The sequence below is a fragment of the Mastacembelus armatus genome, chromosome 19, assembly GCF_900324485.2.
Source record: "Mastacembelus armatus chromosome 19, fMasArm1.2, whole genome shotgun sequence".
Lineage (NCBI taxonomy): Eukaryota > Metazoa > Chordata > Actinopteri > Synbranchiformes > Mastacembelidae > Mastacembelus > Mastacembelus armatus.
Genome location: NC_046651.1, coordinates 6,316,347 through 6,336,398, shown reverse-complemented (window position 1 = coordinate 6,336,398; position 20,052 = coordinate 6,316,347). Strand labels below are relative to the sequence as shown.

The 20,052-nt window shown below is 40.7% G+C and overlaps 3 protein-coding genes across 11 annotated transcripts; 1 reads left to right on the top strand and 2 right to left on the bottom strand.

Moving 5' to 3' along the window:
* Positions 1-4,558: 4,558 nt before the first annotated feature.
* Positions 4,559-11,594, bottom strand: narf (nuclear prelamin A recognition factor). 5 transcript variants are annotated; one of them, XM_026316162.2, is made up of 12 exons: positions 11,160-11,593; positions 10,373-10,651; positions 10,211-10,276; positions 9,630-9,767; positions 9,409-9,541; positions 8,912-9,046; positions 8,015-8,133; positions 6,906-7,038; positions 6,176-6,248; positions 5,943-6,080; positions 5,571-5,728; positions 4,559-5,457 (listed from the first exon to the last, which is right to left on the bottom strand). In XM_026316162.2, the coding sequence occupies exons 2-12, from the start codon at positions 10,427-10,429 to the stop codon at positions 5,210-5,212; spliced, it is 1,398 nt and encodes a 465-aa protein (XP_026171947.1). In that variant the 5' UTR covers positions 10,430-10,651; positions 11,160-11,593; the 3' UTR covers positions 4,559-5,209. The 5 variants fall into 5 exon arrangements, with proteins under 5 accessions (XP_026171947.1, XP_026171946.1, XP_026171949.1 ...); XM_026316161.2 differs by having other exon boundaries at positions 10,373-10,608; XM_026316164.2 differs by having other exon boundaries at positions 9,630-9,758; positions 10,373-11,594.
* A 270-nt stretch (positions 11,595-11,864) lies between these two features.
* Positions 11,865-14,779, top strand: cybc1 (cytochrome b-245 chaperone 1). 2 transcript variants are annotated; one of them, XM_026316228.1, is made up of 6 exons: positions 11,865-12,022; positions 12,806-12,893; positions 13,002-13,043; positions 13,169-13,339; positions 13,445-13,526; positions 14,000-14,779. In XM_026316228.1, the coding sequence occupies exons 2-6, from the start codon at positions 12,806-12,808 to the stop codon at positions 14,127-14,129; spliced, it is 513 nt and encodes a 170-aa protein (XP_026172013.1). In that variant the 5' UTR covers positions 11,865-12,022; the 3' UTR covers positions 14,130-14,779. The 2 variants fall into 2 exon arrangements, with proteins under 2 accessions (XP_026172013.1, XP_026172012.1); XM_026316227.1 differs by having other exon boundaries at positions 11,866-12,022; positions 13,445-13,589; positions 13,949-14,384.
* An 11-nt stretch (positions 14,780-14,790) lies between these two features.
* On the bottom strand, positions 14,791-20,022 carry hexd (hexosaminidase d). 4 transcript variants are annotated; one of them, XM_026316225.1, is made up of 12 exons: positions 19,804-20,022; positions 19,634-19,733; positions 19,408-19,523; positions 19,131-19,218; positions 18,879-19,043; positions 18,611-18,794; positions 18,422-18,493; positions 18,135-18,333; positions 15,961-16,122; positions 15,761-15,868; positions 15,555-15,644; positions 15,107-15,278 (listed from the first exon to the last, which is right to left on the bottom strand). In XM_026316225.1, exons 2-12 carry the CDS (start codon positions 19,718-19,720, stop codon positions 15,107-15,109), a joined length of 1,443 nt encoding a protein of 480 aa, XP_026172010.1. In that variant the 5' UTR covers positions 19,721-19,733; positions 19,804-20,022. The 4 variants fall into 4 exon arrangements, with proteins under 4 accessions (XP_026172009.1, XP_033181656.1, XP_026172011.1 ...); XM_026316224.1 differs by having other exon boundaries at positions 14,791-15,278; positions 19,634-20,022; XM_033325765.1 differs by lacking the exons at positions 19,408-19,523; positions 19,634-19,733 and having other exon boundaries at positions 14,791-15,278; positions 19,131-19,193.
* Positions 20,023-20,052: the final 30 nt, after the last annotated feature.

Below are 20,052 nucleotides of genomic sequence, written 5' to 3'. Positions count from 1 at the left end.
TGCATGTTCCACCACATGCAACTTCAGTCTCGCTGCATGTCACCAACACTGCTGGATGAGAAAAAACACACAGCAATAATTGAAATGATTTCCTCCATGAGAATGTATTTACAGTATACTTTATATATTTTCAGTATGTTCATTGTATAAAAAGTATAAAAACCTCCATTTGCTGAGACGCTGCTTCGTAGAATAGCAACGGCACAGAGCAGACTCAAACATATCCTCAGGCACGACATGGCCGAAGTTCCACAGTCTTTAGTAACTAGAGGAAAGAATAAACAATAGTAAGAACTAAGGGCCCCTGCATTGGTCTCCCTCAGCCTGCTGGATGAGAAGGCAGCTGCTCTAATCTCATACCATGTTAAAGAATGGGGTCACTCAGGAATACTGTAGAGCAGGTTGACAGACAAATTCCCCTTGGGTTTCACTGCTTTAACCTCATTAATTTTAGATTTGTCTGACGAGCAAAGTTTAATTTTTCAGTTTTGTGCTTTGTGCTTGTTTTATGATTAATAGGGTTGTTCTTGTACGTTGTAGAGGCTGAGTTCATGCAGTGTCCTTCACACTGTCTCTGAAGTACCAACCTCCACAAATAATCCTTGACCCAAGGCAGAAGCAGTTAATGTCTCTTTTTCAAAGTAAGGTTGTGTAAATACTGACTTGTGTGTGACATTATTTTTTAAGTACATCTACTGCTCCCCCTGGGTTTCAGTTTATGGTCAGTAAACTGCCCCATCCTTGTGAAGTCTCACAGTCTGATTTCATATGTGTTCAGGCAGTTTCACAATTTCATGTATCTAGCATGGTTCCTTTAATTATTTCATCCATCCATCATCTATACCCGCTTATTCATAATTAGGGTCACATGGATCTGCTGGAGCCTATCCCAGCTCTCTTTGGGTGAAAGGCAGGGGTACACCCTGGACAGGTCACCAGTCCTTCACAGGGCCACATAGAGACAAACAACCTCACACACTCACATTCACTCCTATGGGCAATTTAGAGTCACCAATCAACCTGACATACATGTTTTTGGACTGTGGGAGGAAACCAGAGTACCTGGAGAAAACCCACACAAGCACAGGGAGAACATGCAAACCCCACACAGAAAGGCCGGACTAGAACCCGGGACCACCTTGCTGTGAGGCAACAGTGCCAATCACTAATCCACCGTGCTGCCCTTTAACTATTCATAAGGTTAATTTTTGTAAGATGGTACATTTTTAAATATGTTAACATTTTAGTGAAATTTAAAAGGCGTATTCTCACCTGTTCTGTACTATATTGTTTTAGTTGACAGAACATAACAGAAACTGCAAATGTAAGTGGGGACACAGGGGAAACTAAATGACAGCCTCACTGAGGCAAAAATCCAGACACCTGTCTAGCCTCCATTGTATAATCATTATGCGTGTCCCTCTCTCCCTTGCATCTCCAGGAAGCTGTAGATTATTGTACAATGATCAAGACAGCAAGCAGCTTGTTTTTCTTCTTTTCCCATTAACGCAGTACTAGTTCACATGTTTTAAGGATTGAGAATTAACTTTACTAACATGACTGTCAGTCATAACAACGGTAGACCAGAGGCCCGGTCTTTGTATGTGGCTTAACAGATCCAAGATCAAATGAGTAATGCTTTGATCTGTTCTAATCGTGGATCAGGATACTCTGTTATGTCAGGTCTTCAAACATCTGAGAGGTGGATTACAAAAGCTGGATTCAGTCCAGCTGGATATTTCAATATGGTGTTTTTGAAGGCTGAAGGGCTATGAAGAATTAAAAGAAAATCATACAAAAGCAACTCTGCAAAAACTGAACATGCAGAACGCTGGATACATGCCTACGCCTAATGCATTCAACCAACCTTTATAGTCTGTAATAGTAGTTCTGATACTAACTAGTCTCACTAGTAATTGTATTCACATTGGGATTTTATTTAAAACATATGAAAACTTGTAGGGAAATGGGGTTTTGTGCAGTTGACAGTGCATATGTTGAAAAATAGGAGTAACTCAACTAATTAAAAAGCCTCAATTGATTAAATTAATAATAACTAATAACTAAGAATAATCACATATGTGTGGCTCAGATAAAACAACATCCAAATACATTTATAAAGTGATGTGATGCTGATATTTAGTAGATTTTGTGTCAGCAAGCATTTAGAAGTACAAACTGATGAGATGTTGCATGACTGTAGCTAAACGTAATACTTTGAAATTCTTAGGCAAAGGCAATGAATATTTAATTTGAATGTTCACTGTATGTACAGTAAAATGTTAAATAGTTGAAAGTTACAAGTGAAATTGTTTCCTAAAAGTAATAACGAATAAGTAATTAGGCAACGGTAACAGATAAACAGCTAAAATAATACATACACATAATTAATGAACTTAAAATAGTTGGCTAAAAATAATGACAAGTTGCAACAATTCACTACAAGTAATGCATAAATAGTTTGTCACTAATAATAACTAAACAACTGAATGAATGTGTCAAATTAATTGATAAATAGTGGATCTTTTGGGTCATAGTAAGGGATTATCTGTTGACCCAGATAATCAAATGATAAATTGAAAGTTAAATTGAATAAATGTTTGAGCCATCCATCCATCATCTATACTATAGGTCACTAACAGGAGGACCGCGGTCCGGGTGCGGACCCAGAAGCCACCCCCGGATACGGACCCGGATCTATAGCCAAAACAGAAGATTGTGATTTAAAACCTAACGGGGCGCTTCTGTTTCCACCGGCACAGACTATACAGTAGTGGAAACGCACAGACCAATTGCATGCGAGTTCAGCCATCCCACGTGATACCACTCAACCAATCAAGTCTGTGCATTCCATGCGGTAAACATTACGACTCTACAGTGTAAACAGCGCTAGAGGCAAGTTACACATGAAAAGACAGTACAAAGAAAAAGAAAGAGAGCGATACATGCAGAAAACAAAGGGAGAGAAACTGTCGAATGAGACGGAGAAAGAGAGAGAACTTAGTTAATGAGAGAACATTATACATATCTACAGCCATACATATATGTTCAGTTGTACGTTACATGACAATAAATATTGTCAACGTTTTTGAATTGTACTGAATTAATTTGATTTGACAGTCAGGTATTGATTACATGCAGATGCTGATAAAACTACTAGGCTACTTAAATACATATCACACTAACTAGTTAGACATTATGATCTTCCGGACCTTTGCTTCAAGAAATTTTCTCTAACTGGACCTCTTTAAATTTTAGTTGAATACCCCTGGTCTATACCCACTTATTCCTATCCAGGGTCCCAGGGATCTGCTGGAGCCTATCCCAGCTCTCTTTGGGTGAAAGGCAGGGGTACACCCTGGACAGGTCACCAGTCCATCACAGGGCCACATAGAGACAAACAACCTCACACACTCACACTCACTCCTATGGGCAATTTAGAGTCACCAATCAACCTGACTGGACTGGACTGTGGGAGGAAACCCACACAAGCACAGGAAGAACTGAAAAGTCCAGTTTCTGACATTTTTACTGCATGCTCGCTAATGCATCAATAATAATAATACTACATTATTTAATAAATCTAACATTTATCTTTGGCCTATGTGCATTTTAAGAATATCTTAAATGCAGAACGTTTTAAACATTCACAGAATTTTACTAATACAGACTACAATCCCTCAGAAAACGCTACATTTTATTTCATTTAGATAGATAGGCTCAGGTATGCTAATAGAACCATGAATGACCATCTAAGTGACTGACTGCTCTAAGACACAAAAAGCAAATAAACACACTTGTATACACAGAAATTGATGCTTACCTTACACAGTTGTTCTTGTAGTGTTAGCATCTGCATTTCATCCTGCAATAAAACAGGACAAGTGACTTCCAAACCCACACACACCACGCCTAGGGGAATTTCTAGTCCAGAATGAAAGCAAACAAGTGGGGACAGAAAATGATAGGCAGGGAAGAAGTGCAAGTGAAGGAGGTGGTGATGTGAAGGCTTCAAACTGGGGTAATGGTAAGCTCACAGCATGTTTTGTAAATGCTTTCCCTTTGGTTCATGGAGCTGAACTTTGTGCTTTCTGTTAGTAGGCATTGTCTGCTCTGACAAAAGGGGCCCTTTCTTCTTTACCAAATGGCAGAAATTGTTGTTCTCCATAAGCTTAAAAAACAAAAAACAAAACACATATCCAATTACAGAAGATAAGTTCCATGTTTAGAATCCGGACTCTGAAATTAGAACCAGTATTATTATCCTTCCACGCAACCCTTTAACTAGAGAAATTTAAACATTCACGGTTAATAAATCAGCGTTTTGATATTAACCATTAACTGCAGACTATCCAGTAAAACAATGTCATCACCAGGAACTGTCCACTGAAATGCTTAACATGCAGGTGCTGCATGTATGAGTCTGTAAAACTAAAAGAGATCATTAAAAACAGTCTGGTTAATGGGAACAAGTGATGAGACCATTTTTAAAAAATTACTCTGCACTGAGACAAACACTGGGCTGGCAGTTACACAGAGGCAAACACTCACTGTCAGGTCATGGATTATATTTAAAAGATCTTTAATGTCTTTAACCATACAGTAGCCTTTCGATTCACTGTGACTGTTGACATAAGATCGTCACGCCATTGCATAGATATCAGTGTGTCTTGTCCTTCAGAGGAGGCAACTTTCAACACAAGGAAAAAACAGCATGTTTCATATTGGTCAGTCTGAATTTGGAATACATGAGACAAATGTACATTCAGTAACCACAGGTTCATTTCATGATCTCCTAAAAGCTTCTCAAATGATTTCTTGGTCTTATTGCTCTATAATTTGATGTAACCTTTGCTATAGACTTTCTGTGGCAGATCTGGCGACTTTGTATCAAAAGTTTTGCCATTAGCTGAACAGCTCATTAACATCACTGCTACAGTCTGCATAAAATCCTTCTCTGGACTCTGGACCCTTACTTCTTTTCAAGTTTGGCACAAAGGATCCTCCATTAATGAAAGATAGACATCACCCCCATATGGCCAAATGGAAGAACTGCACTTTCCCACTCTGGTCTGTAGTGCAGCATGGTCCATGGCCCATGGCCCATCCTTCATGGTGGCAGCATGAATGATGAGATGGTCCAATCATAGTATAACCAACTGGAGGCAACCTTCGTTCAACTTCTGTCTTGTCCTTATAGTGGATCTCCTCACCACTGCATGTGTGGGGGCTTTGTGTGACTCTGACTCTGGTTTCCATACTGGGTGTGCAGCTGCATGTTGGCCTTTGAGGAGTCCTGGCCCTGCAGCCAGTCTTGATAGAGGGTGTGCAGCGTAGGGTTGAGCTCTGGGAGGCGCACTGGCAGACTGCTGTAGGCCTCCTCCATCTGCTGGACCAGGGCTTTATCCACCCGACCTCCAGATTCGCTCTCTGCCTGGCCGCGCCCACTTAAGCACCCTGAGGATACGTGCAAAACACAGGAAGGGCTTAGACCAACAGATCTGAGCTGAATCACAGCATTTCAGCGGATGTTTCAGGACTACATTTCATCTTGGTATTTGCAGTGTTACCTCCAGGGCATGACAGCACCTCCACCAGCTGGTAAGGCACACGGCCCTTCCTCATACGGTGAACCAAGGTCTGGATGTTCCTAAAACCATAGATAGCAGCAAACTGCAGCAGTGTTTCCCCGTCCCGCGCCAAGGTCACTTCTTGGAAGTCCCGATTCCTATAAAACCATGGCACACCAGACATCAGGATTCATGAAATGTCCAGATGATAAAATGTCATGAGATACTGCTGGCAAGAATTCACATTAAAAGACAAGGACTCTGGATTAAGAGAAATGCATGCATCCATGCATGAGGTTAGTAGAACTCATACACGTGATAAGAGGAACTACACATTATCTTCAATTAGAATAGAGTCTTGGTGTCTCTGACCTGAGGGTCTTATAAGTGATCTCATAGACGTCCAAACCAAAGAGCTCCTTGGCAGCATGTTTGAACACGTGCTCCAGGAAGCCTTCGGAACCTCGTCCCTTGTGCCTCATCAGTGCCATGTCTCCAGCCTCCCCGAGCCTGGAGTGTCAAGGCAGAATGATGCGGTAAATATACTGGATCTCGTCCTAACAACTATTCTGCGTTAATTGTGACAAATCTACTTAACTACTCACACTTGGTCTAGTGGAAGTGAGTCCAGCTCCTCCACTGTAACCTTCCTCCGTTCCATCAGGTAAAAGATCTCCCCTGAAACAAAAAAGAAAGTAAAGGAAATGCTAAGTAGTTTTGGATGAGAGAATACAGCCATGCAGGGTAAGTGGTGCTGGGCTTGGAGCTGCCAGAGCTACTGGAGCGTTAAAATTTGCATTTCAGAAGTAGCAAGGGAATAAAGGTCAGTAGTTGCGTAACATGTATGTGCCATTATTGAAGCCTGTTTAAATGTATTTAAGGTCTGGTACACAATGCCATGGCGAATTTAAGACTTTTTAAGGTCTAAAATTCAGATGTTTAAATTTAAGACTTTTTAACACCCCACAGAAACGCTGAAGTGAATGGTAATGTGATAAATACAACTTGTATAATGTTTTATGGCCTGCTGAGCACAGGTGCAGATTTCCTTGTTCAGCAGTGATTCGGTTTCTCCACAAACTAAAAATAAATCACAGAGTTTACTGTAGCTAGTTACAGTAAACGATCTTTAGGTGTAATATTCTATTATATGGAGAACAAGGATTTTGGATGTTCAATGACAAGTGGTAATTGGAAATATATATACACTACTTAGGTACAACATCCAGTAAAGGCATGTACACAATTAAGGCATCAAAACAAACTATGGTAAAGATTTGCCAATGTTAGTCGACCTAAGGTAGCAACTTGTAAGATAAAGACGAAAGATCCAACCTGAGGTCAGGACACAGTCCACATCCCTGCTCTCCAGCAGGATGTTGTAAAACTCCTCTCTGACAGCCTCCAGTTTCTTATCAAAACAGGGAGCCACCACCATGTGATAGACTTTCTCTGGACTTAGCTTCTGCTGGGAGACAAGAAACAACAACATATTAAGGCAGAGTACTTCCTGCTCTGAAACCTGGAGTTGAAGACCATATCAGACTCTACCATTAGCACTGTACAGTCATACCAGTGCAAGAGTGTGGTGTGTTTTGATTATTCCACTGTTCTGCTTTGACTAGTGTATCACTAACTGTGACTGCGAACAGTCAAAATATCTCCTCTCTATTATTTTATCAAAAACTAAACAGGTCAAGGCATTGCTACCACTACCTTGATACCGCTCAGGCGGTTGTTAACTATTTAAATTGTGGGTGTAGGAAAAATGCTTAGAGGACATATAATTTAAATCCAGTTATCATCACAAAGTGTTTAAAATCAAGCTGTGTCCTATGCTGGACCTGCTTTATTAAAATGAGCATGTTTAGTTTAACTGCACCTAAACCAAATGGTAAGGGTAATAAAAATTCCACTACATGCATTTTTGCCTTCCTTTTGACTCATAAGTGTGAAAAATGATTTGACTAAAATCATGTTTGTTCTGACAGCTCTCTGAGGCTGACATTTATTGCCCCCAACACTGCTGTTTGAAACAACTGGTCGTTTTCCCAACAGGGTTTGCAAAAGCACCAGCTTTAAAGCTGTCATACCCACTTTAATAGGAAATACAGCAGGTTCAAATTGAAGTTAACCTTTAAAAGTGACTTTGTTCCAGATAACACAGGTATAAACTTCTCCTAAATGGTAAACAGGCAAAAGATGCAAGAGCAGCAGCCCTACTACGTGTTCATGAATACTGCTTTGTATGTCTGCTACAGACAGCTTGCAAAGTTTGTTCATTCATTTTTGCTTCACTTTCTTAATCACTTTATTTGTGCTTAAACACATTTCTGCAAGCCTTTACTATACAGACAGTCTATGTTTAACAGTAAAGTTTAAGGGACCCACTGTCAAACGGGAGACCTTTGACTGTGAGGTGTGACAAAAGGATCCCTGCTCACCTGCTGTTTTGAGAAGTAGTCTTTGACCAGACGGCCCATGATCTGCTGAGGAGACTTGGCCATGCAGATATGAGGGGTGACCAAACTGCCCAAGACACGTTCTGAATAGCGGATCCATCCTGGACACACACAGGCAGACACAAGCACAAACATGCACTAATAAAGTAATCCTTTTACTAAAGCAGTCTATTCATGCATGGTTTGATCTTTATAGAAAAATTTTCAAGAAGCTCAGTAAAATTAGTTTAGATTTATATGGAGAAAGTGGTGCTTCCAGTCTGTACCATTCTAATCTCTGCCATAAATATCTAATTCCTCTCCGATTTGTTAATGTTGCGCATTATAGTATGAACAGAAAATCACTGTGAAATTAAATGATGTGGATATGAAGTTCTTTCTTTTAGTACATCCTATAAAAATACAAATTAAATTTCCAACGAATTTCACACTTCCCAACCACTTTACCCCCAATTTATATAACCTTTTATGTCTGATTAGTGGCAACCCTGCAATCTAAATAACTGGATGTCTGTTCATAAAACAACAGAAGGCCAGAAGGAAGAAGGTTTTTCAGTGTTATCTCTGATGAAGGGAGTGGTGAACGAGGAACTTTCTATCTTTCCCCACCAGCTCTCCACTGCTATCTGTACTTCTAAAACAAGTGCTATATTCCCTTATTCAGGACAGAGTATGCAAAACAACTCTCCGTACCGCCAGGAACCCAAATATCAGCATTTGTAAGAGGCAAAGAAGATTAAAATTGAGGCACATGTTAGGTAAGGTTAGAGGCTTTTACAGTTTGCTAGAAGATCAGCCTGGCAGATGGGGAATAAAAAAATGCAAAGAGCTGCAAGGAAATGTGGTGGAGCAAAACAGGTTAGGACAAAAAGAGTTTACCTGGGCAGGAAGACGTGAACATGGGCAAGGCGTGGGAGTCATGATGCCTCCTGCGATACCTCTGAATAAATTCCTTCTGACTCTCTAGGATGCTGAAGCCTGCCGCTACAGTGGTGTCGAACACAAAATGCACACCTGTGTGGGACATCCAGAGAGCAGACACAGTGAAACAGAACTGGAGGAGAAAGTCAAGCTTTCTATGACAGACGCTATCAGTGATAGTTTACACTCTGACAGAAGAGTATCCCAAACAGCTGCAAAAAGTCAATGTAGACTATTACTTTATTGCTTTTGGAATAGAAAAGTCAGAATTTAAAAGACAGTTTAAAAGAAACAGTACCACTACCTATTACTTTATTGAAGAGCAATTCAATTGTGCTTTAATATTTTATTTCTAGATCTGTACATTTACACTACATTTTATGACAAAAAAAAATAATTGTAGCAGTTGTTACTTTTTACATCCATACCATATCTGGAAAACAGAACCAGCTTACCCAGGCTCTTGAGGAAGCCACAGAGTTTGTGTGCAGCCTCTGTAATATCCAGACCAAACTTCACAGCAAAAAAAGGCAGCGACTGTGGACACACCGATGCAACCAGCACCTTGTGCTTGGACACGTCACACTTCTGACGGGCAGAGAAAACAACAGGGATAATACAGAGGCTTAAAGCAGACTTTATCAGGCTTCAGAGGCTGACTGGTTGTACAATGTACCTTGTTGAGTGCCAGAACCCGCTCTACTTCCTCCAGGTTCTGCTGAGAAATCTTCAGGCTTTCCTCCTCAGATACGCAGCCATCACAGGACAGACAGGCACTGAGCAACAGTTGAGATCCCTCATTCACCTGAAGAGACTTGAAATGAGAGTAGCATGGAATGGGGGTTCAGAGAGTAATATTTTAAATTTTAAAAAGTATCATTCACTAATTGAATAGTGGATTTTTATAGATTGGGGAAATCACAAGACTCAGATTTAAAGGTTGATTTAGAAGAAAAATCCTTCATAGTCCCAAAACATGGGTTTCTACATTTACCATAGAACTAAAAGCTTTCATGGCAGGTAAATGTCCACTTATTTTAAACACCACACTTTGAAGACTTCCTCTTGTAAATGTATAATCGCTAAGCCTAGGATGTAATAACATGATCAGAGCTACTATTTCAGATGACACGACTTGAGGATTAAACAGAACTGTGGTGTGTATAATCAGTGAAGTGCACCTTAATAATAATTATAATAATAATAGTGATTTAGGCAGATCAACTGACAATGAATAAAACTGCTGAGTGACATTACCTGCCCGTTGATATCATCTCTCTCCTGGTGTGAGTCAGCAGCTTCATCACTCTGTTTTTTGTTGCACTTTAAGCAGATTAATAATTAAAGGTTAGTACAACACAGTTTTCTGAAAAAAAAAAAAAAAAGAACAATACTTTTCATGTCGATCCACAAAGTCACCTGTTTGGTGCAGTTTTCACACTTCTCCTTGCGCTTTGCTATGTTGACCTCAGACATTTTCCTTGGCAGCTGTCTGTATATTGATAGTGATAACTATATACATACATATAAGAGCAGTATGAACCTCCCAGTGTTCATCGTTCCCTCTGGGACAGTGGCATGAGGAGTCTACTGCAGCCTGCTTCAGCTGCGTGTCAGCTCCACCCTCCTCTGACTGTCCTATCACAATCAGCCCGCTTATCACACACATACACACACACGCGCACACACACAACAGCTCTATAATGGTGGGAAAGTGCCAATGAACACAAACGAGCATCCTGTCATTAAAATTTAAATGGCTCACGTTAATTATATACACTGCCACAAAGCCCGTTACAGCACATTATGTTCGCATGAGGGAAAATAAAAGAAGTATGGGCTGAGAACTATCACCACACAGAGACCCACATATTGCACTAACCTGTGTCACCATTGTTAGGACAAAAACGTCGACTCGGTGGTGACTATTTTATTATACGTCGGTATAATAACACTAACATAATAAGTAAAAAAAACACCGACTATGCAAAAACACCAATAACATAAGATTAATTACCAAACACTGCACATTTTTAGCGCCAGCGGTAACTATGAAAATGAAAATGTGCTAGTGCATTACAGGCCACTGTATCGGCCTTAACGCTACATGTTGAACCGTGTGTGAGTTTAACGTAACGTTTAACGTTTAACGTTTAAGTCGTTCCCGGTGCGGTTATTACAAGGTCAAAGTTTTAAGGGAACTCACCTGACGGTTTCTATCTCGCTGCTCTAGCGGACAAAGACATGGACAAACGCAGAGGAGCGCCAGGGGAGCAGCTACAAGCGGACACCGACACTGCAGCAGCTGAACCCGGCAGCTACTCAGCACCCTTTCCTTTCCGGTCACCTTGTCTGCTGGAGGAGACGCCGCTCGCACGAAGCCCCTCGGTTATTTCATAATATAGAAAACCGTTGCTTTCAAAGGCGTCCGGACTTCTAGCAGTCAGGTCTGTGCACGTCCGACTCCATTGTGTACGCCCGGTGAATCCGTGACGCATGCGCAAACAATCGAAAGTTTTGAGTTGAGGTTTTAATCAAGCGACTGGACTGATGTATTAAAAATAAGTAATCTTGACTCTATCGCAGAAGAAGATTAACTAAACATCACATTTACAAGATTAAAAAGTCCCACGTTTTCTCTACCTCACGTGACAAGCCCTCTTGCGTGAGGTAATAATAGCCAGGCTCTGATTTTCAAAGTATATGTCAAGAAGAAATGTGGTTATCGTTAAATTTACGGGAACGTAAAGTCTAGCTCGTTACAAAACGAAATAAAATACTTTTTTGTTTTAGTAATTCGAACCACTTGATTCCCACTCAAACATGAGGCTGAGAATGACATATCTCGATGGCTTGTTTTCTTTTATTTTGAAGGCTGATTGTAAAGCACTCCTCCAATCAGAGCTGACGGATCCAGGAAGGAAGTATCACCCATTAGGCCACTTGCTGCAGTTGTTGCAGCAATATCACTAGAACTTCCTTATAAATTAGTGCATGTGTTTCCTCGTACAAATGTTCATTTGCTGAAGCTGCCAGGCGAAGATCTGCAGTAAGACCTAAGAGTCGACGGTAAGTGATCCAAAATGACTCTAACTTGGTGTGTTTGTACAGCTCTGGTAGGACTGTGTGGACAGTTCATCACATCCTCTCATCAGCAGCAGGATGATAAGCTTTGTTGCCTTGTAGGGTTATCAGATCCAATTAAAGGCTCAATTTATCCAATCCACCCAAAAAAAAACATATATCTATCAGCATATACATATATATGTCCTGGGTTGCCTCTAGAAATAAGAAGTCATGCAGATAATTTTGGTTTTATGTGCTGATGTATTGCGATAGCCACCTCTGAGACTTCTGCCCCCACCTCAGTACAATGGATTCAAACAGACCTTTATTTTGTGGATAAAAAATATCAAAACAACCTTTGAATTAGCAGTGTTACTCTGCCTGTAATCAGCAATCCTGATTACTTTGTAGGTTTGGACTATTTGTTTAAATAGAAAATAGTTTTAATGACAGTTGTTGGCAGCTACACCTCTGGATTATCCTCATTAACTAAAACATTGCTTTTGGAAAGACCAGGACTGGATTAACCTCATAGGGTGGGCCTGGTACTGGGCCCTGTTTGATGTCCTGTCACTCCCAAAAGTTAAACCTAATGTGGAACAAATCAAAAGCTCAATTTTGAAATTTGGGTGGCAGCTGAAATTGCAGAGGCCGATATTACTGGATACCACTCAGGATAAGGACACATTTCTTGTGATTTTAGTGAACTGACCCTATAATTTAGGGGCTTTATGCTCAGACAAAACTGGCTTTCAAGAAACACTTTATGCTTTTGCATTGGTTCAGATGGGATACATGACAGTAGAGAAGCACAGCTCCACCCTGCTCCACCTGAAAAGATCCCCGGGTATTCGTTCCTGGTCTCTTTTGGTTGGTAAGTGAGTGTTTTTGAGCAAATGTTTTCTATGCACTCAGGTATGAAGCAAACATGTCAAGCAGATAGGAAGCCTTTAAAATAAGAAACCTTTCACCTTCATTGCAGGGATAGCATCTGTTGGACTGGCAGCTGCATACTACAGCTCAGGTACTCAAACTGAATTTATGTAATTTCCTGACCAGTATACATCTTTCGACCAACATAACCTTCTACACTTACCCATAATACCATTTTCTGGTGTGTTTCTTTTGCAAATCGTGCAAATCATGCAGACAGCATCCTGTGGAAAGTTTTCTACGTGACCGGCTGTCTGTTTGTGGCCATGCAGAACATGGAAGAATGGGAAGAGGCTGTCTTTGACAAAACAAAGAATCTGATTGAGCTCAAGACCTTTAGCTTGTACACTTTAGTCCTGACACTGTGGAGAAAGGGCCAAGAGAGAGGTCAGTGACACCCCAGAGTTAGGCCATCCAGTTATCAACATTAGTTTGAGAGCACAGAGTGGTAGATATTTTATTTATTTATTTATTTTCATTTTTCTCACTCAGTTGTGTTGGATCTGACTCAGCTCTGTGATATTTGCGTCCAGGAGGAGAAGGTACGTTATTTAGGGAAAGGATACTTGTTGATGCTGCGGCTGGCTGCAGGCTTCTCCTACCCCCTAACCCAGAGTGCCACATTGGGGGGACGCAGGTATCTATCTGGTATAGTTTGAACTGCATACCTTTTGAAAATGTTTCAGTTTTCTTAAATCTGGATTTAATTCTTAAATCTGTGCAATTGTCCTATAAAACAGTTATAAGACACTTAACATTTTTTGTAATAGTTTTCTTTATATTGACTTCACTCTTAACACTTAATAGACTTACAAGTATATGTATATTTTTCTGTAGAATGCAAATTGAATGTCTTCTACTGTGGCTCATTCCATTATGTAGTGATGTACTATTAATAATAATCTGATGTACTATTAATAATAATCTGGATTTAGCATCCCCCCCAAAAAATACTCTTGACAGTTAATGCTGAATATTCCTTCTGTTACCTGTTAGTGATGTGGAGACAGTGGCTGCATTGCTGAAACGCTTTGTGGGGCTGGAGGAGCTGCAGCAACGCAGACACCAAGAGGATGAGGCAGAGTATGGCGAGGATGAGGAAGATTCTCTGGACAACAGCAATCAGTCCGATGATGACGGAGACAACCTCTCATCTCTGTGTGACCAGAAACCTTAGGGTCCATTGTATTAGGGGGCTTTACAGCATTACTGAAGCATTACAGAGAGTGTGGTTTCAGTAATACCTGTGTACGCATGTGCATGTAACACCAAGAATACAGCATCAGCCTGTGTCTCCTTACAGACAGACTCCTCCCTTGTATTTTTATACAAGTTATGATTGCCGGTTTATGCTTTTATTTAATTTTTATGTGGCCTTAAAAGTCCAATTACAACCATTGCCTTGCAAATGTTTCATTCTTTAGTTAGTTAGTTTAGTTTTCAAAAAATCCAGGAAGACTTTTATACTTTTTTAAAAAATGATTACTATTTGAGAACAAACTTCTACCTTCTTAATGAACTCTAATAAGTGTTTGTGTATAATCAACGGAAAGTGCTTTTCCCTCAATTTTCTAGACCACCCAGATAATCACCCTTTTGCGTGTTTATGTGTACACAGTCCGTCATCTGGATGAATGCATGTGCAAACTGTATTCAAGCATGAAAAGTATTTCGTAATTCAGTCAACAGTGAATTATGTGTGAAGTGTTTTGGTCTCTTACTGATCTGTCTTATTATGTGCATTCCTTTGTGAACCAAAGAAGAAACTCAGGCAAACAATATAATGCTTTAGTCAGACTTATTTTTTCTTAAAGTATATTGAATCAGCACTGTGTCACTAAGGTTGAATGTCAGTGTGTGCTGCTTAAAAGAAGAATTTGAAGGTTTTTGATTAACTGTTGATTGATTTTTTTTTTAATTGTCATTATTTACTACTGATACATTTGCAAGAATTACTGTTTATAAAACAGGTTTTTATGTAAAGACCAAGTGTGATAATGGTATTGTTTCATTCCTTTGCTACAAATATTAGCAATTAATTTTTTCTTGGATTAGCACAGAAATCAAGCAGAAAAAAAAATAAAAATCACTCCTGTTAAGTTTGTTGTAGAAATATTAACCACAGATCAGTGGATACTGAGTTGGCCAACTATTCTATGGCACCATCTCCTTCACACAGATTCTGATATCCTCTGTAATCCTCTCTAGTGGAGACATTACTGGGGTAACATGCTCCTCTATCCACTCTTGGGCTGTTGAATCTGGGTATAGATGCACCATCTCTGCTGTTACAGTCTCCACCTTCTGTTGCAAAATAGCCAAGTAGCTATAGAGATAAGACCAGACGGGTTTCAGTTAGAAGCCTGAAGTCTGAACAAATTTAACATGGTAACATGCTGTGTTCAGGGAAATGGAGTAGTAGGGCTGCTATGAGACTACTTTCACCTGGCTCCAATTCAAATACAAAGAATGATGACTTTATTTTGAGTAATTTGACATTGTTATTTAAATAAATTTTTTCATCTTTTTTCAACCCAAACAGTGGCCAGAATACTCCACCACACTGTTTTGCTGTAATAAAAAAAAAAAAAAAACTGCTCACGTTGATGCTTGCTTGTTAATCTGCATGGTGATAAGTGGGGTTACCATCTTCCTCTGCCGTTGATAGGGGCTGAACCATCCTCTTACAAACCTGCAAAATGAGCATACAGCTGTCATTAAACTTTACCTACTACAGAAGTACACTTTTTTCTTTATTTTTGCAAACAGTTAAAGGAAAATACATATTTGTAGATGTTTTTAACTCACATGCTGTTTTCAAAAAATCGTATGTCCTCTGATTTCAGCAATGAATCAAGCTCCACAATTAACTGAGCCAGCCTTCCTCCTGGGAACAGTGAGTCAACTGCAGAAGTCCTAAGTGCCACATGGGACAAATCTTGCTAAATAAAAGGTACCCATACACTCTGTAGTAATTGTTGTGTTCATCAAATTTTGCCAGACCTCACCTCTCCATGGTCTCTGCCTCTACTGAGGAGACACCCAGCATCTGAGTTACTTTGCTTTCGGCCTCAGTGTTGAACTGACCATGGATAAGCGTCTGGAGACAGGCTGCTAATGATGGAAGAGCCACAGGTATCAGCTCACACAGCACTGACAGGTGATCATACCTGAGGGAAAGAATATGTTTCTTAAAAAAAAACTCTGCGCTGATTAGTGGAAATAATTAAGGGTTTCTGCTATTGCATTACATGATTTTTGGCCTATTAAGTCACATCCTAACAAATTCAAGTGTTGAAGCCACGAAAGGGCAGTTTTACTTTACATAAATACTGTTATGTGTTATAATCTCAGTAAGACAGGCGTGCAACACTGTCCTGGAGATCCATAGCTTTTGTTAAATAGAAAGCATTACACATTCGCTGCTACCAACCACAAACAGTCCTGGATTCAAAATAGTAATCATCCCTTCACGGATTTAGTCCTCTGCCCCTTCAACTACAGTGGTGTGAAAAAGTGTTGGCCCTCTTCCTGATTCCTTATTTTTTTTGCATGTTTGTCACACTAATGTTTCAGATCATCAAACAAATTGGTATAGATAGAAGATAACACAAGTAAACACATCGTACAGTTTTTAAATCAAGGTTTTTATAATTAAGGGAAAACAAAATCCAAAACTACATGGCCCTGTGTGAAAAAGTGTTTGCCATCCCTGTGGTTTATCACACCTGAGTTCAATCCTCTAGCCACACCCAGGCCTGATTACTGCCATACCTGTTCGCAATCAAGAAATCACTTAAACAGGACCTACCTGATAAAGTGAAGTAGACCAAAAGATCCTCAAAAGCTAGACATCATGCTGAGATCCAAAGGAATTCAAAAACAAATGAGAAAGAAAATAACTACGATCTATCTGTCTGGAAAAGGTTATAAAGCCATTTCTAAAGCTTTGGGACTGCAGTGAACCACAGTGAGAGCCATTATCTACAAACAATGAAAACATGGAACAGTGGAAAAACTTCCCAGGAGTGGCCGGCCGACCAAAATTACCCCAAGAGCACAGCGACAACTCATCCAAGAGGTCACAAAAGACCCCACAACAACATCCAAAGAACTGCAGGCCTCACTTGCCTCAGTTAAGGTCACTGTTCATGATTCCACCATAAGAAAGAGACTGGGCAAAATGGTCTACATGGCAGAGTTCCAAGATGAAAACCGCTGCTGAGCAAAAAGAACATAAAGGCTCATCTTAGTTTTGCCAGGAAACATCTTGATGATCCCCAAGACGTTTGGGAAAATAATCTGTGGACTGACGAGACAAAAGTTGAACTTTTTGGAAGGTGTGTGTCCCATTATGTCTGGAGTAAAAGTAACACCGCATTTCAGAAAAAGAACATCATACCAACAGTAAAATATGGTGGTGGTAGTGTGGTGGTCTGGGGCTGTTTTGCTGCTTCAGGACCTGGAAGACTTGCTGTGATAAATGGAACCATGAATTCTGCTGTCTACCAAAAATTCCTGAAGGGGAATGTCCAGCCATCTGTTGGGTTCTGCAGCAGGACAATGATCCAAAACACACCAGCAAGTCCACCTCTGAATGGCTGAAGAAAAACCAAATGAAGACTTTGGAGTGGCCTAGTCAAAGTCCTGACCTGAATCTGACTGAGATGCTGTGGCATGACCTTAAAAAAGTGTTTCATGCTCGAAAACCCTCCAATGTGGCTGAATTACAACAATTCTGCAAAGATGAGTGGGCCAAAATTCCTCCACAGTGCTGGAACAGGCTCATTGCAAGTTATCGTAAACGCTTGATTGCAGTTGTTGGTGCTAAGGGTGGCCCAACCAGTTATTAGGTTTAGGGGCAAACACTTTCTCACACAGGGCCATGTAGTTTTGGATTTTGTTTTCCCTTAATAAAACCTTCATTTAAAAACTGCAAGATGTGTTTACTTGTTATCTTTGACTAATATTTAAATTTGTTTGTTGATCTGAAACAAAGTGTGACAAACACGCAAAAAAAGTAAGAAATCAGGAAGGGGGCCAACACTTTTTCACACCACTGTACATTCATACTAGTACCAGAAAATTAGAAAATCTGAAATAAATATATAAATGAGTACTAGGCTGCAGAACATCTCAGTACTGAGAGGATTAAATGTGGAGAAATTTGCCTAATTCGTACCTTTGCCAGCCTGTAATGGCGATGCCTTTCAGCTTTACATTAGCAGGTAAAGATGCAGCCACCTCCAACCACTGCAAGTGGTTCTCCACATGTCTCTGCGTGCTGGGCACACAGGTGTAAACAGCCGTGGAGCCTTTAAAGGAGCTGGCCGCCCACAACTCTGACATACTGGCACTGCAGTACTTCTCCAACAGAGACACTGGATGACACAGGGGATATACATCACTATGACTATTAAATAATATGGTTTAATTTGAATGCCACCTCATATTGTATGCAGTTCTTACCAGTTCTTTTCACATCCAGATTAGGGCTGTAGTCCCACAACATTGGCTGGACAAGTCCTACTAGACCACTGGCTGTCATGGATAACAAAATAAAAGACTCAAAAGACTGGTCAAAGTAACAGAAAGGCCTGGAGTGTTGGAACTGAGCAATTAAACTGGCACACTCCAGTATTTCATAGCTGTCCTTACCTTTCAGTGTGTCCTTACTCATGCCTCTCATCATATCATCCCACATTATAATGGTCATGTGAGGCCATGCCTCCTTGATGGCCTTGGCAACCTTGGTCACATGACTTAGGAAAAGCTGCTCCACTGTACATCCAGGTGAAGCCAACCACAGTTTTGACTCTTCCCCCTCGCCAAGCATGTACACCTTGAGCAATTGGAGACAAAGTATGATAGAACTGATCATAAAATAAATAAAAACACAACAGTTTGATAAAATGCTAGGTCTTACCTCATCTGCTCCAATGTGAAGTGTGTTTAGGCCTGGATGCAGAGCCACCACCTGCCTCAGCATTTCCATCACCAGCCCCACCGCCTCCTCTTTGTGTGGATTCAGGGTACCCACGCAGTGCGCCACCTCTCTGAGGCCCCACATTGGTCGATGCTTCAACACAAACTATGAGAAGGGACGATGTCACACAGGCAGCAAAAACATATGTTACAAACAGTTATAAACTGGAGGTGACCATGATGTATGCCTCACCTCCATGTGACCAAATGTCTGCACCAGTGGGATGACCTCCATGCCCTTAAATTTGGCAAATTCCTGCAGAGATAATATTTCCCCTTGGCTGAAATTACACAGCAAACACACGTAACTATCATACTAAGGGAACCAAAGTGTTTTATGGCAAAAGAGTCTATCAAACGCCGGAAGGATAATCATTTTATTACAGGATCTCACAACATGACAAGGTAGTAGTAAAAAGCCAATCAAGCATGAATTATGCAATGCCCAGTGTTTAGGTCCCAAAGTGCACCTGTAGGCAGGCTGTGCTGTGGCCTGCAGCATCTTGAGCTGACCCTCGTAAGGAAACATGTCCTCATACTCCACAAGGAGGCCCTCCACTCCCAGCTTCGAGAACAGCTCAATCAGCTGAGGAGATGAAACACACATCAGCACATGGGACTAACCAACATTTAAATGGCGACAGAGGCTAAAACAGATGATGCAGCAGGTCACAGAGGAGACTGCCGTGCTCTCACCTGATGGAGGTATTCTGCTCTTGGGGGCGCCCCTTTTAAATCCAGGTGAACAAGCTTCTTTCCTTTGGGCCATGGTGGACAACTCATTCTCCCTGCCTCACTGTGTGAATGGTAGGTACAGACGTGTGTTGATGTTTGTTAATGAACCTCAGATCATTTATTTGACTCACCAGGACAGCAGAGACCAAGTCGGGTACAGGTCCAGATATGACAGATGCGAGGCAGATATTGTTGTAGTACCGCTGATCCCTTTTTATGCAAAAGAACAGCCAGGGCAGGCGATCGATTAATTTAGTCTGATCGGGAAGAGCAGTGGATGAAAGAATCCAGAGACTTTCAAAAACAAGATTAAGATGCAGCTCTAGTGTCGCCTTCTGTACGTCCAGATCACATTTTTTGTTGTCGTCCAATCACAGCGC